Source organism: Canis lupus, chromosome X (assembly GCF_048164855.1).
Source record: "Canis lupus baileyi chromosome X, mCanLup2.hap1, whole genome shotgun sequence".
NCBI classification, from domain to species: Eukaryota; Metazoa; Chordata; class Mammalia; order Carnivora; family Canidae; genus Canis; species Canis lupus.
The window spans coordinates 2,992,107-3,007,600 of NC_132876.1; the positions used below are offsets into that span (position 1 = coordinate 2,992,107).

The following is a 15,494-nucleotide window of genomic DNA, read 5'->3' on the forward strand; positions in this document are numbered from 1 at the left end:
GAAATGAACAAGGGGTGGTGGAAGAGGAGATGGGCGGGGGTTTGGGGGACTGTGTGAGAAGCACTGAGGTGGGCACTTGATGGGATGAGCACTAGGTGTTATGCTATATGTTGGCAAATTGAACTCCAATAAAAAGAAATTTTAAAAAAAGAAGATGTGGTTTATGTATACAATGGAATATTACTCAGCCATTAGAAACAACAAATACCCACCATTTGCTTCAACATGGATGGAACTGGAGGGTATTATGCTGAGTGAAATAAGTCAATCAGAGTAGGACAAACATTATATGGTCTCATTCACTTGGGGAATATAAAAATTAGTGAAGTGGAATAAAGGAAAGGAGAGAAAATGAGTGAAAATATCAGTGAGGGTGACAAAACATGAGAGACACCTAACTCTGGGAAATGAACAAGGGGTAGTGGAAGGGGAAGTGGGCGGGGGGTTTGGGGTGACTGGGTGATGGGCACTGAGGGGGGAACTTGGTGGGATGAGCACTGGGTATTATGCTATATGTTGGCAAACTGAACTCCAATAAAAAAAAAATTTTTTTTTAATCAAATTTTCTTTGGCTGGGCTGGGAAAGTGCTACCTGAAAAACACTTTTAGTTTTCAGTACCACATGCTTTCTTTCAAGTGCTGCAAAACTGGTGGTTTGACTTGGGCCAAACCCTCTGGCTCCATGTCCTCAGTGGTTTCTATACCCCAGTGTTTTGCTGACATCTGCCATTCTCTGGCTGTTGTCTTTCAGGAAGCAGAGCAGTCTATTGATAAATTCGTCATCTGGGTTCCAGGGTTTTACTTCCTCTTCCCTGGCACCTCCATTTCCTGGTATTTGAGCATCATAGTGTAATTGAGAGTCAGCAAATTCAATGAAGACTGACTTAGCATTTTCCTCCTTCCTGAACCTCTGAGCAGGAGAGAACATGAGACTATTGCATTCTCACGTGCTATACAGGCCCAGGGCACCTGGCACCTCCTTTGCCAGGGCAAAGGCTAAATTAAGGAAATGTGGAGTTCCCCTTCCTCATAAAATGCCTGACAGATGATAAAGATGGCTGGAGCTCTCCACAATGCAATGGGTGTGGAAAGCGTGTGACAAGGTGCAGTGTTGCCATGGATACTGAGAACACATGGACCGTGGATTTCTATCATAAAGTGGTGTCATATGGTGAAGTTAAGACCATTGAGAAGCAACAGGTGATGTCACTGGCCTCTAACCAGTGAAGTGTCCTAGTAACTGGGTTGTGAGGGAGGGAGGAGAGATGGGGAATGGGCAGCAAGGATCTAGTGCTGAAAAAACAAGAGCTTATGGTTCAATTGTGTGAAGGCAGAAAAAGGACCTAGAAAGGGTCTAAAGTGTCACACTGCAAGAGATAGACAATTCTTACTCTAGGGGGTGACCTGCCCTGCAGAGAATGTAAATCTTGTCACGCAGCCCCTCCCCTCCTTTGCCAGAGCACAGAAGCCCCTGTGCTTCAACAACATAGGCTCACTTCAGTGTCTCATTTCTAAGGCCCCACTGGCAGTGCAGATTCTGGGATTCCACCAGCACTCAACATGTAATCTGCCCTTTAGTTCTATCCTCAAGAAGGCAGTTTCTGGCCTTGGGGTGAGTACTAATCCACTGGATCTGTCAAAAGTAAGGCAGAAATATCTTGCTAATGTTGTGCCTCACATGCCCCTGCTCAGGCTATACCAATTCTGAGTCTTCAGAGGTGTCCACAACTACTCTGGTGCATGGATACAAGAAACTGCTAAACAAGGATCCACTGCTAGATGAGAAGCAATCCTGCAGTAAGACTATTGCCACACACCACAAAACTGACCCCACTGCCAATTCTCACCCCTTTCCATGCCTCACCCCTGCCTTCAAGTCCCACCCCCACTGAAACTCAACTTCTGGCCCAAGGGCCCCTACCAAGCACCACCACTTTACAAGCCCTGCCCTATGTAAAGTCGTTTGCACCCACCCAGACCCCATCCCCACCTAAGTCCAAGTTCTGAAGCCAAAGCTGGTGGGGTACCAGACCTGATCTAATGGGATCCCACTTCCAGGGGAAACTTATAGCCACCAGTCCCTGGGATGCCAGGGAAGATGGCAAGGGTCATTGGTGGGTATCCTCTGGTTGCTCTCTGTGCCCCAGGTCCTATGCCATACCTGATGGAGATGTGTCCAAGACAGAGAACCTGAGCACCAACCACAGCCACCATGTGTCTCTCCTCACTTCTGCCATAGTGCAGACTGGGCTGGGAGCTGGTGGTGGCAGGAAGACGTTCTTGGGTGACAAACCCCCTATGGAGCTGTGCATGGCCTGCTCCCAGCTGCTCTCTAAGAAGTATGGCACATACCTACCCCCTCAAAAGGGGGCTTTTCTTCCTGCCTCCTGTCCCTGTCCCTGTTATGCCTGGAATGACTGTTTGATTCAAACTGAGGGCAGCTTACATTAAAGAACTGGATCTAGTGTGGCTTTGGATTTGCTCAAAGGGGACCAGCAGGCCCATCATGTGCCATGCCAGGCCTAGCAGCCATTGCAGTTCCTGTTGCATGTATCTCTTCTCCCACTGGACAGAAGCCATGCTGTGACAGTCACCAGTTGCTCTTCCCATTTGAATATTCCAGCTATCATTGCTCCTGGGTACAAAAGTAAAGCCCCACTGGGTTGGCAAGAAAGGAAAGCTCTTAGCCCTGTTTATTTTTTATTGTGCTGTATTCTAGGGGATGATGGCAAAAATACAGCTGCTTCCTATATTTCACAAGGTTCATGCCCTCTTCACCAAGAGACAGAAAACTATCAAAAGATTGCATTTTGCCATTATTGCCTTGACTTCTTGACCAAGGATTACTCACCTGGTACCCAAACTCCTTCTGGCTCTTTTATGAAGTACGCTTTTTTCCTTATAGGGAAGACGGAATATTCGCCCTGAGACCCACAGGATCCTAAAACACGATTTGGGAAAAGAACATGGGTAGGGCACAGGCAGCATACTGGAAGGTGTGCACAAATCTTGATAAAAATGCTGGTCTGAGTCAGGAGGACTGGAGTGAACTGAGATTTTGCATTTTGCAGTAACTATCGCTTTCAGTACCAAGGTTCTGAAGCCTGTAATTACTTCAGGACCAGAACTTCTGGGGCTTTGCTGACAGAACAGATTTCCTTTGTTTTATTTGGTATTCAAAAGAATAGACTTTTCTATAATGTTTTAACAAAAAAAAAATATTTAAAGAAAACAAAATATTGATTCAAAGGTTAACAGGCAAGATATTTGTAGACATTGGGCATCCCGGGTGGCTCAGTGGTTTAGCGCCGCCTTCAGCCCAGGGCCTGATCCTGGAGACTGAGGATCGAGTCCCATGTCGGGCTCCCTGCATGGAACCTGCTTTTCCCTCTGCCTGTGTCTCTGCCTCTCTCTCTGTTTGTCTCTCATGAATAAATAAATAAATAAAATCTTTAAAATATATATATATATATATATATTTGCAGACATCACCTCATTCCCTGTAACTGCAGGTGTTTCCTATGTCTGAGAAGGGGAACACAGACCTCAACAAACCTTAACACACTATTGAGAATCTACTGAATCAATCTCCTTCCACTGCCAAGAAAAAGCTGCTACCTGGTATTGTCAGAGAGTCACAGACCCCAGTTGGGACATTTTACCTCAGGGTTCTCATAACACCAGTTCACTGTGACTATGCAGTTACCACTCAGCCGCCTGTTATTACTAGTATCACAAGGTATCTCAAACGCATACCATGGAAAGAGGTTTTCTGGCTCTGTGATCCTGGAAAACAGCAAAAATTAAGAAATACCCCTGAAAACTTACAACGTTGTATTACTTTTAGGTGTAAAACATAATGATTTGCTGTTTGTATATAGTGCAATATGATCACAATAAAGCAAGTTAACAGCCATTACTACACTTAGTTACACATTTTTTCCTTGTAAGAGCTTTTAAGATCTCCCAGCACCTTTCAAAAACACAATATGGTATTAACGATAGTCGCCATGCTGTGCATTACATCCCCAGGAGCTATTTATATGTATGTTTTTGTATATAGTATGTATATGTAATATTTCCTGCTCCTGATGGTACTGACAAATTAAATTATAAAATCTCTTTGAGGAACTTGGTTTAGAGATAATTGTTTTTATAATTGAATACTCTTAACATTCTCAGGAATTAATAAAACAGAACTTTGAAAAACTTTAACAACAGTTAACTATGTTTCATATGTAGTAGTCAGTCCTAAATATGGTTCCCAAGATCTTGGGATAGCCTATAACCCCAGACTTATGCTAAATTAAGTATGTAAAGTATGTATAATGTGTTTTTGTTAAGAAAAAAGAGTCATTTTACCCTACAGTAAAATGACTGGTTTCAGAATGAGAAAGATGGAAATGTAGGGTGACACCTGAATGGGTATGAAAAGTAGAATGTTCACAGTAAAGAAATTTTACTTCTAGTGGTCAAAGCTGGCTAAAGTTTCATAGGTTTATTTATGATATTTTTAAAATGAGCTCTAATATTAAATAGTAGACTGATGCAAAACTAGTATTTTATTTTCTCTGTTAAAATTGAAATCTGTTCTTACATTATTGGTCTGCTTTTAATAAGAGTTGGTAAAAGTTTTTCTTTACTTTTTGAATAATCTGCCTAAAAAGCAAAGCTTCTGTCTTATCAGAATGATTTTCTTTGCCTCATGTAGATTTTAATATTCTTTTTTTTTATTTTTTTTTATTTATTTATGATAGTCACACAGAGAGAAAGAGAGAGAGGCAGAGACACAGGCAGAGGGAGAAGCAGGCTCCATGCACCAGGAGCCCGATGTGGGATTCGATCCCGGGTCTCCAGGATCGCGCCCTGGGCCAAAGGCAGGCGCCAAACCGCTGCGCCACCCAGGGATCCCAGATTTTAATATTCTTAATTACTTGAGAAGTCTTCTTAATAACCTTTACAGATTTATTTATTTAAGGGAGCAGCAGTGGGTGAGGGAGACAGGCAAAGGAGGCAGAGAGAGTCTTATGCAGACTCCATGCTGAGCATGGAGCCTGACTCAGGGCTCTATCTCATGACGCTGAGCTCACCACCTGACCTGAAACAAACAGTGGGACACTTAACCGACTCTGCCATTCAGGTGCCCTGAGAAGTCTTCTTACTTTTATTTATTTATTTTTTAAGACTTTATTTATTCATGAGACACACACACAGAGAGAGAGAGAGAGAGAGAGAGAGAGGCAGAGACACAGACAGAGGGAGAAGCAGGCTCCATGCAGGGAAGCCGATGGGGGACTCGATCCCGGGACTCCAGGATCGCGCCCTGGGCCGAAGGCAGGCGCTAAACCGTTGAGCCACCCAGGGATCCCAGTCTTCTCACTTTTGAATAAAAACTAAACAAAACAAAACTAAGGTTCTTTATAATGTATCACCTCCTATATTTACTTAAATATTTTGCCACTTTGGTTAGATAACCAGGTTATGTTTCTCAATTACCGTAACATGGTATTATTTAACCAAGTGTTCAAATTTCCTGGCAACTTTGAACTTTTGCCATCTTAAACTCAAATCCTAAGTGATATATATTCTTGATTTCAAGCTTTCTTTTAGTTTTCCCAGTGACCCTGGAAAATCAGAGGATCTTTCACCTTATAAAAACAGATATGTGAGAGACAATTAGATTTATTTGATATACTGAGTTGCATTAGAAGCTTTATCAAATCAGAAGAGATGTCTAATCTTCCCTAGGTTAAATTTGCATAGGTAAGATGTTATTAATATATATTTAAATGGGTCGGAAATATCAGAAAGGGAGACAGAACATAAAGACTCTTAACTCTGGGAAACGAACTAGGGGTGGTGGAAGGGGAGGAGGGCGGGGGGTGGGGGTGAATGGGTGACGGGCACTGAGGGGGGCACTTGACAGGATGAGCACTGGGTGTTATTCTGTATGTTGGCAAATTAAACACCAATAAAAAATAAATTAATTATTATTTTAAAAATAACCTTGTTCTGAGCAGGTAAAGAAAAACAAATATATATATATACATATATATATATGTATATATATATATATATTTCAGAAATTGTATGAAATTCCTAGAGATTTGCAAAGCCCTTGCTATCTGTGATATATCCTGGTGCTGCTTTGTACAATATTAAACAATAGTATAGTGTTATCAGTCATCATTTTAGTAATCTTTTAAAATGTTGCATGCCACAGAAACAACCATATTTCCCTCTCAATTGCATTATTTCTGTAATGAACCCTCATCAGATCTTTAACCATTGCCATGTTAAGTTTTTTGTCATGCACAGTTTTTTGTTTTACACTGAGTTTTCCGTGAAAGCACTTGCTATTAGCTACAAGCCAGAATGCCTCATATGCAAGAAAAAGGGACTTTCTCAAACCCCCATGGAAAAGACTATGGCAGGTGCTCTTAGACATGGGTTTCTGATGGCATGGCTTAAATAACTTTGAGATCCTACCACTAAACTGAGCCATAATTTCCAGAACTCTAATGAAGAAACTGCTGGGTTTATGAAACTGCTAACCCAAGACTGAGCAGGAGAAGAACTGATTACATAGGACTGAATGAATTCATGACAGATGATTATTGCTGATATTGCAGATATTGCTGATTCTTCAATGTTCTATTTTCTAGCTATAAGGACCTTCTTTGTCATTTCTTTTAAGCTATCTACAACTCGTAACGATTCAAAACTATACTTTTAAAAACAGAAATGAAATACTTATCTTTACTTCCCTGCCCTATCCCTCCAGAATTTGAGAATTCTTTTTATGCATTTTGTGGCAATACAGTTTTTTGCCTGGATTCAACAAGAACCTGCCCTCCTTGTTAATAGGATGTAATTGAAAACACTGATTATATAACCAAGGCTTTGACTAAAATGTTGTATTTGAGAATGATGCTGATAGAAATAAGATATGACCTGATAATTTTGAGTAACTAAGGTTGAGTTTATGAAACCAATGCTTTAAAAACTCTCTTGGGAAAAATAGTCTGATGCCTGGCCTACAGAGTTCCCAGCCTTACAAATGAATAAGGAAGCTCACTTCCTGGCATGTCCAGGATCCTGAAGGTATTTGAAGGACGTCAAGAATTTGCCAAAATGTCTTCTGAACACTGGGCCCTACCCATGAATGCTGCCTGCAACCCCAGGAATTCCTGTGCAGAAAGTATTTAAAAACAGAGCATAGTGAGGAGGGCCTGGAATATGGGTCTTTCACAGAAGAGATGGTGTGGTAGAAAACATTCATAGGCAGAGTGTATGTTGCAGAGGCCATTCATGTAGAAGAAATTTAGGTGGAGATAGCATTAATAAGGAAGCCCATCAGGAAAGCAGTGCCAGTCTTTCTCAAGCAGGGGGGCTTGAGAACAGGGAATCAGTGGCTTACACAATCAATAGAAAGCTGAAGCAGCAAAGATCAGGGAGGCTGCCTTTGGAACATAAGGGAAAAACCCCAATGATTCCAGCTGCCTAAAGGACTGTCATGGGTGATCCTAGGACATTTTCCACGTGTACCCTATTTTTGACATCCCATAGTGTCCATTGGTGCTGCCAGAAAATAAGGGCTTCCAAATCTGGAATAAGTACTTCTCAGAGTACTCGAGTACCTGGAGAACTGAGCCCAGAAGCACTCTAATGATGGATTCTGTGATGCGTATTTCTCAGGATTCTCCCTTATATTGAGGAGAGTAAGTACAAAGAGGCAAGCATGCTGCCTAGTTGCTAAAGCCAATCCAGCATGGCCCACCTCTGACCACTCATCACCCATAATACTCTTCTATCTATATTTTTCTCACAAATGATCAGTAGCAACACTATGCTTCTGTTTAACATAATGTATGCATCCTTTGTATAGGTGACTATGCCCTTATCTTCTCCAAGAAGGGGTGTCAAAAATCCCATTAGACACACTCTCATTATCTGGGGGATGTATGTTCCTTTTCTGGTTCTGTCACAATTACATTTTGATATGCTGTAGTCCATAGACTAAGTTATAAGATTAAGCACCATCCACGCAATTTACATGATGATTAACAAATGAGAGAAGGGAAAATTGGGCTAGTAGATTCAAATTTAAAACAAAGCAAAACAAAATATGCATAGCTTCTATAACTTTTACTTCTGCAGCTAATCATGAGGTTATAGTCGGTATTTATAACTTCCTTCCTCAAGCAGTATTTCAAGTTCCCTATGACCTCATTCAGGTGGTTGTGATTATCTACCTGGTGGGAGGATAAAAACCTTTGTTCCTGACCAATCTCAGTGCTTAGTGGTCCTGCCTGCATGAGTTACTGTAGTTTTCCATTAACTTGTATTATTGGACAAGGGAGCACTAAGAGATACACTGAGAGGATCAATATCCTAGGTTGCAGACATGGTCCTTCCTGTCCCCACTGTGTAGCAGCAACCCTATTTCCCCTTGATAATGAGGAGCAATCAACGAGCCAGTAACTCTCTTTGTTGGTTCAGTGGTATGAGAGGCCCCAAATTTCCAGGTGGCAGTCTCAACTTCCAATTCAATGAAACCAGTGTTGGTTCCCCTAGTGAAACTTTTCCTTCCTTGGGACCTTCACAGGGAGATGATATTGTGCAAAGAAGCATCCTAGAAGAATGTGTTACATGGACACCACATAAGGGTGCATGGATGGGGTGCAGATCTATGGGGTTGGAGCAGGAGGAATACAGACTAAGTACTGGGGTCAATCTGCTGGTGGAAACCTAGTATGCAAAGTGGTTTTTCAAAATAACACTATTGTATTTTTTTGTGTCATATATTGTCATATACTGTCTGTGTCATATACTGTCACCAAAAGAGAGTCCTAGAAATATCTGGTTAGGAGCTACTGCTGTAGTCCTTGTCTTCTAAAGTAGTAAAATCTCTTCTTCTTTTCCCAATTATACTCATGTAAGCAAAATGGTGACTGAGGTTGGGGTGAAAAGTAGCTCCAGGGACACTAGTTCAATAGCTAAGGAACATTAGGTTCCAAGGTCTCTGCTCAGTAGGGAAAGGATTTCTCTAGCATGTCTGCTATCTTTGGACTAACTTTTTGATTACCTTTTTTTTTGTCCCTGGGCTGGATCAAGACACAGATAGCATGCAAACCGTAGTTTGGATACAAAACGCAGAAGCATGGATCACTTGACAGGCAGTATGACAATTCAACAGGATTCTGTAGTACTGGCCTTAATAAGCAAGATGAAAGTCTTGACTATTGATGCACATCTGGAGGATGGATGAATGTATGTGTGCGAGTATCTTTGAGAGGAGTGTTTGAGAGATACATATTTAGAATTACTGTCAAAGGGATCCCTGGGTGGCGCAGCGGTTTGGCGCCTGCCTTTGGCCCAGGGCGCGATCCTGGAGACCCGGGATCGAATCCCACGTCGGGCTCCCGGTGCATGGAGCCTGCTTCTCCCTCTGCCTGTGTCTCTGCCTCTCTCTCTCTCTCTCTCTGTGACTATCATGAATAAATAAATAAAATCTTTAAAAAAAAAAAAAAGAATTACTGTCAAAGAAGAGTTGATGGGTGCAGGGGTGTTTAAGTTGAAGGGAGAACCCCATAAGTATCTTCATCTACTTTAGGGATTGGCACATAGGAGAGGGATGATGTATTACCAGTGGGCAATAAAGGGAAACAGATTTTAACTCAACTGAAGAATGCATTTTCTGAAACTGGACCTGTCCAGAGACAGAACAAGTTTGTACAGGGCTGAGCTGGTCATTGCAAGTGTGCAATAAGGACTAGATGGTCATTTGTCTGCAGTGGTAATGAAGGGGAGGATGGACCCAAAGAATAAAATATTTTTATTAAGATTTGACCTGTCTAGAATTCCACACATCCTGTGCATGCATGATTTCTACATTTTGCTATTTTTTCTTTTTAGATTTGATACTTCTTAAAGTATTTATTAGCTTTTGTAAACAATGGCTTCAGGCAATAGGAGAAAATAAATTACATAGCCAAATACACCAACTAATTACACTTAAAAAAAAGGAAACCTTAACATTGACAACATTGACACATGCAATATCTCAACATTTATTATAATTGTGTACATTAATCTGGGTTAAGCAAATGCGATTAAAACACTAGACAATTAAAAAGAAGCAAAAGTATAATGCAACCACCTCTCTTAAGTCTGGAGAATTCTGTGCCTTTTTAGACACGAAAGAGGCTGTTCTGAATAGAAATCAATATTGATCTTACAAGCTATCAATTTCTTGCATATTGGTTCAAAAACTCCGTTAAAGGCAGAGTGTATATTAAAGGTGGAGAAGTCAGCCTATCTTGGACCTCTTTACTCTGTACCCACCAACTGGGTATATACTGACTCAGGGTCAGAACCTCCCATACTAAAGAGCAGCGTTTCTTTCCCTTTTACTCATTCATTTAGCACCTATGTATCAGTGCCTCCCATGTGACAAGTCCTATGCTGTAGACAAGGAATACCAGCTCACATTTAGTGTTGGTACATGACATATTGTACCACTTTCCCCCTCCAGAGCAAATCTAATGCACATCTATGCAAATAAATGCAGTGTTCCTCTCTGATCATTTGGTAGGAAGACAAGTCCACTAGCCAATGTGCATAGGACTCAACCTGGAGAGAGATGGAGACACTTTCTAATTAAATCAATAGAAGAGACCCTCATTTTTCATCAGAAAAACATCTCAGGTTGTTTTTCTCTCAAGGACCTTACACAGTGATGCTGGTCCCAAAGGCAGAGGAGCTTAGTTGAACCTGAACAGAGTATTAGCTTATTGCATGGATGGGCCTGCAATCCGTTTAGACTGCCAACAGGTTTCTGTGTTCCAAGTACTTGGGACCGCAGCAGTTGCTGCTATCTTGGGACAGTCTGTAGTGAACAATAAGTTACTGAAGGACCTGGGCTCAGATCAGCTAGCTTACTGAAACTTTCCCTGGGTTGACAAGCTCTCCTTTGGGAAGGTCTGTGAGTCAAATCTCTACTCAGCAGAGAAATCTGAGTTCAGAAGAGCATCTTAGTTCAGAATTGTTCTCATGGAAAGGGGAGGAGAGGGAAGGCGGGCAGTTGGCATTTGTGGTACTTAATGGGGAGACCTAGGATGCCCAGAGGAGAGGAATGATTTCCTACTTTCCTCTCTTTGTAAGAGTATTCCTCAGGGGAAGCCTGAGGAGGGCAGTGTTACCTATTAAAATGAGGTAACCTCTACACAGTGCTTGGTACACAGTCAGTGCTAAATCAATGCTCGGTGTTGTGGTTACTGTTACTGAACAGAACATGGGTTCTGGAGAGAGACAGCAATGGTTCCACACAATGCAATGACCATCTTCTGAGCCTCAATATCTTCTTTGGTAAATTGGGGACAAGAATACCCTCTGCCTAAGATTAGTATGAAGATTAATGCCACCACTCTGTGATAATGCCTGATATGTAATAAGGCCTTAAGAAATATTAGCTGCTTTTCTCCCTTCTGAATCCTGCTAGAGTCTATGCACCCTAAAACTTACTTTAGAAGATTTATGTGTAATTATTAGGAATTGAGGGAAAAGGTATTAATCCGCAATCAAGATTCAGACACAGATGTCCCTTTGGTCAGTGGCCTCCTAAGAATTTAAACTTAATGGTATAGATTTTCTAATACATGCCCACATGCCTGCAGGAAAAACAAAATGTCTCAATTATAGTGAAAAGTGAGGAGAAGATAATTAAAATCTGATATAATTAAATCAAAAGCAACTAACTACTTTTAAATGTGTATGGAAAGTTAAATATATATATATATATATATATATATATTTCAAATAGACAAGCCAAATGTTAGCCTATGCCAATCACTAGCATTCAATGTCTGCAATTCACCCACCGGACATCATCAAAAGTCTTCAACTTGGCCCCTCAGAAGCTTTAGGGAATCTCTTGCTTTCAATTCCCAAAGGTACACTTAGAGCTGTGGCCTAGAATGTGGGTTTGCTCTTTGTCCCAAAAGTCAGGACACACTGAAACCCACACTCCTGCCTATCATTCCAGGCCACCTAAACTCATCAGGAGGCCAAGCTGTCTTAGGAAAGCTAAGATTAAATTTTTGTTCAATCCTTTCTTTTCCTTGGGCCTGAAATAAGATCATGGACATAAAGTGCTTTCTAAGCTATAAAAAGCTACACACACAAGTAATTATCATAGCATCATTAAGATACTCTACTGGATGTAAGCAGTTCAACTTGAGAGGGGAAAAACATGAAGAAATCAAATGGGGAGAGAAAAGAGTGAGGGAAGAAGAGCCAGCAACTTGGGGCAACTGGGGACAGCCAAACTTGTCCAGGAGTCATCAGCTTCTTCTCAGCCTGGAAGAGCTAAAAGAAAATAGTAGTAGCCATGAGATTGGAAATACAGATCCAATCCAATAACCAGTCAGAGGTTCTTGAGGTGGTTGATGTCTCCAAGCATTAGGAGTAATATCCAGGTTAATATGTCTTCTAGAGAGAATGCAAAACAGGCTTGTAGCTGGTGGATAGCCTGATTGCTACCCATTCCCACTGCCTTCAAGGTAGATATTCTGCTCTGTGCTTCTAGCTGAGGAGGTGTTAAGGAGGAGGGGCTGCCAGGATCTGGAAAGGCAGTGTCTTATAGGCACTGGGACCCATGCAGCTCAGACACTGGGGTCCATTCTGCTGGCGTTTAGCATTCAAACCTGTCTTCAGGCAGTGTTGAAAATGCAGTCCAGAGGCTGCCCAAGCAGCCCTTCCTGGTTAGGCCAGCTCCAGGATGACACCATCCCCTCCCACATATGCCCACTTATCCTGGCCTTTACCTGCTGCTGGCCACCTACCTGTATCTTGTTTTACTGAATACCTTGGTTTTTGAGTCCTGATCTGATGCTATATAAGCAATGGTGGAGGTGGTCCAAGGGAATGTAGCAGAGAGCCCTGGATTTGAATTCGAAGTCCTGTGTTGAGATCCTGATTCTGTCATCATCCAGCTAGGTATTTCCCCAGACCATTTTCCTTGTTAGGTCTTTATTTGCTTGTCCTCAAATGAGGCTAACAGCATAGGCCTGGCCAGCATCCCAACACAGCTGGAGGGCTCACCTAAGGTGGTGCATGGAAGGTGTTTCTTGAAAGAAAGAGACCATGACCCCTGTAACTTAGAAGCATCTGTGGAGAGGGTCTTTGTGCCACCTAAAATTTCAAAGTCTCAGGGTTTCCCTAAATATAAAGGTTAAGACAGCAGTATCCTGGGTTGAGACTTGGGGAGAGACCAGGGCACATTTCCTTTCCCTAATAAGTTTCCTTGCTACTTGGCACCCACCTAGAAGAGCTTCTCATAGCATTTTCCACAGTGGATGGTGTCATGGTGAAGGAAGATCTGATCCAGGAGCTCACCCATTGGTTTACTGCAAATCCCACACTGAAAAAGAAAGCAAGCTAGAAGTCAACACTGAGCTGATGGCACATCCTGGACTTTGAAGCAGATAATAAAAAACAGTAGAAAACAGAGACAAACCACAAACAAACAAACAAACAAACATTCACATAAATTGGCAGGCAGGGTGATCACATAGTAGTTAGGAGCCTAGGCTTCAGAAATGGGCCTGGATTTGAGCCCTAAATCCACTACTTATTATCTGGGTGAGCTTGGGCAAGTTACTGAGGCTCTCTGAGCCTCTGTTTCTTCCTATATAAAATAGGCACACGGGGATCCCTGGGTGGCGCAGCAGTCTGGCGCCTGCCTTTGGCCCAGGGTGCGATCCTGGAGACCCGGGATCGAATCCCACGTCGGGCTCCCGGTGCATGGAGCCTGCTTCTCCTCTGCCTGTGTCTCTGCCTCATTCTCTCTCTCTCTGTGACTATCACAAATAAATAAAAATTAAAAAAAAATAAAAAAAAAACAGGCACACTGGAAAGTTATCATGAGGGTCTGGTGAGGTAGTCCACATAGGGTACTCAATCTGAGGTCATACATAAAGTAAGTCATTGCTGTCATAGGAGGGCTGTGGGACTTTAATTGTGATGCGTAAGGTCCAAAGAAGGTGATACCAAAATCTAATAAAAAAGGAAGGCTATTACAGGAGTGTAGCTCTGCTGTCCTCATGACTCTTAGACCTGACACTTTAGTGAACACCTAAAGGACAAGAGTGCCCTGGGCTGAGTCTTCTGGTTTCCAGTTTGCAAAGGATGCTGAGCACAGTGGAGAATGATTGCTGGCATCGTCAACCCCCTCTGCTCATTCAGCTCCCAGTCCTGCGAAGGATCTGATGTGGAGCACAATCACACAGAGATCAAGACTTCTTTACACTCTTTGATCCACGAAGCTCCCTAACTCTGGACAATGTTAGCAGCACCACCCTTTTTCCTTACCTTAAAGCAATAGTCATGGCAGCAGATGCCAAGATGCTCTAGAGTAATCTTTGGACAGTCTCTGATCTCCTGGTTGCAGTAAGTACAGATCCCTCCACTTGGTCTGTGAGATGAAAAACAAGAACCTTGCAGTCAGGCTGGCATGCAGACTACTGATGTGATGCAGCAGGACCTGGCTTGACACAGCTAGGCCTAGATGCCTAGATTCTCAGGCTCCTATCTTTTTCTGTAGTGTGCAATTAATTGCATATCCCTGGGCTGGACTGGGCCTCAGCCCACTATAGACCCTTATGATATTTCCATAAATTGGTCATATGTCTTTACCCTACTCATAATCATATGAGGACCACAGGACCTCCTGGTATGATTCTTATTCCAGACAGCTTGCCTCTCCCTGACCCCTTGCCTAGCATATTGGGGGCACTACTTCCCTCTAGAACAGGAAGACCCATGTCTTCTTCTAAAGGGACATGCCCTTGTATGCCCTATCTGGTCTCCTGTTTTGATCATCCTTCTCTTCACGCATGAGACCACTAAACCCTGCCTCTTACACCCTATACTCTTGGATCCACTCTGCCCCATGATACTTCAAGGAAAATCACAAAGACAGTCTGGCTGTAGAAACATGGGACCTCATATTGAAGTTCTACACACTGACTCCTAGGTTGAGTATCTCCCCACTTCGAGGATCCCTGCCTTTTTTCCTGAGTCACCCCTGATTTTCCTCCTCAGAGAGAACCTACTAAAAGTGCCTGCCTGCCCTCATCCTTCAGGTGTAAATTGGGAGTGCTTTCTTCCAGAGATTGGGGTATGCTTTTGACAGGAGCTAGAGGTGGTGCTATCAACCTGGAGTCACACAGGCTCCTCCCTTCAAGGGCCCAGAATTACCATGAGTATCTCAGGTTTAGTCCCTCATCATGCCATTGGCTCAGGGCTCAATCTCTTGACAGTGTTGCTAAAGACTCCGACCTTCATCAAAGCCCTGTTCCCCCCATGTATTTTACCATCATCAGTTTCAGCTCATAGTTAGTCAGATAACACAGTAGAAATATCCCTGACCTAGGAGTAGTCAGGGACCTGGCCTTTTTGTCCTGGCTTTTCCACTTTGCAAAGACCCTTTT

The 15,494-nt window shown here is 42.5% G+C and overlaps 1 protein-coding gene across 18 annotated transcripts in view; it reads right to left on the bottom strand.

Annotated features, from left to right (window-relative positions):
* Positions 1 to 10,049: 10,049 nt before the first annotated feature.
* The window catches only part of ZNF185 (zinc finger protein 185 with LIM domain), a 76,738-nt gene continuing 71,293 nt past the window's right edge, over positions 10,050 to 15,494 (bottom strand). For all 18 annotated transcript variants that reach the window (XM_072816746.1, XM_072816754.1, XM_072816755.1 and 15 more), the window contains 3 exons: positions 14,374 to 14,476; positions 13,325 to 13,423; positions 10,050 to 12,369 (listed from right to left, as the gene is read on the bottom strand). In XM_072816746.1, coding sequence (XP_072672847.1) covers positions 13,325 to 13,423; positions 14,374 to 14,476 — 202 coding nt within the window. In that variant the 3' untranslated portion in view covers positions 10,050 to 12,369. The remainder of the gene's footprint in view (positions 12,370 to 13,324; positions 13,424 to 14,373; positions 14,477 to 15,494) is intronic.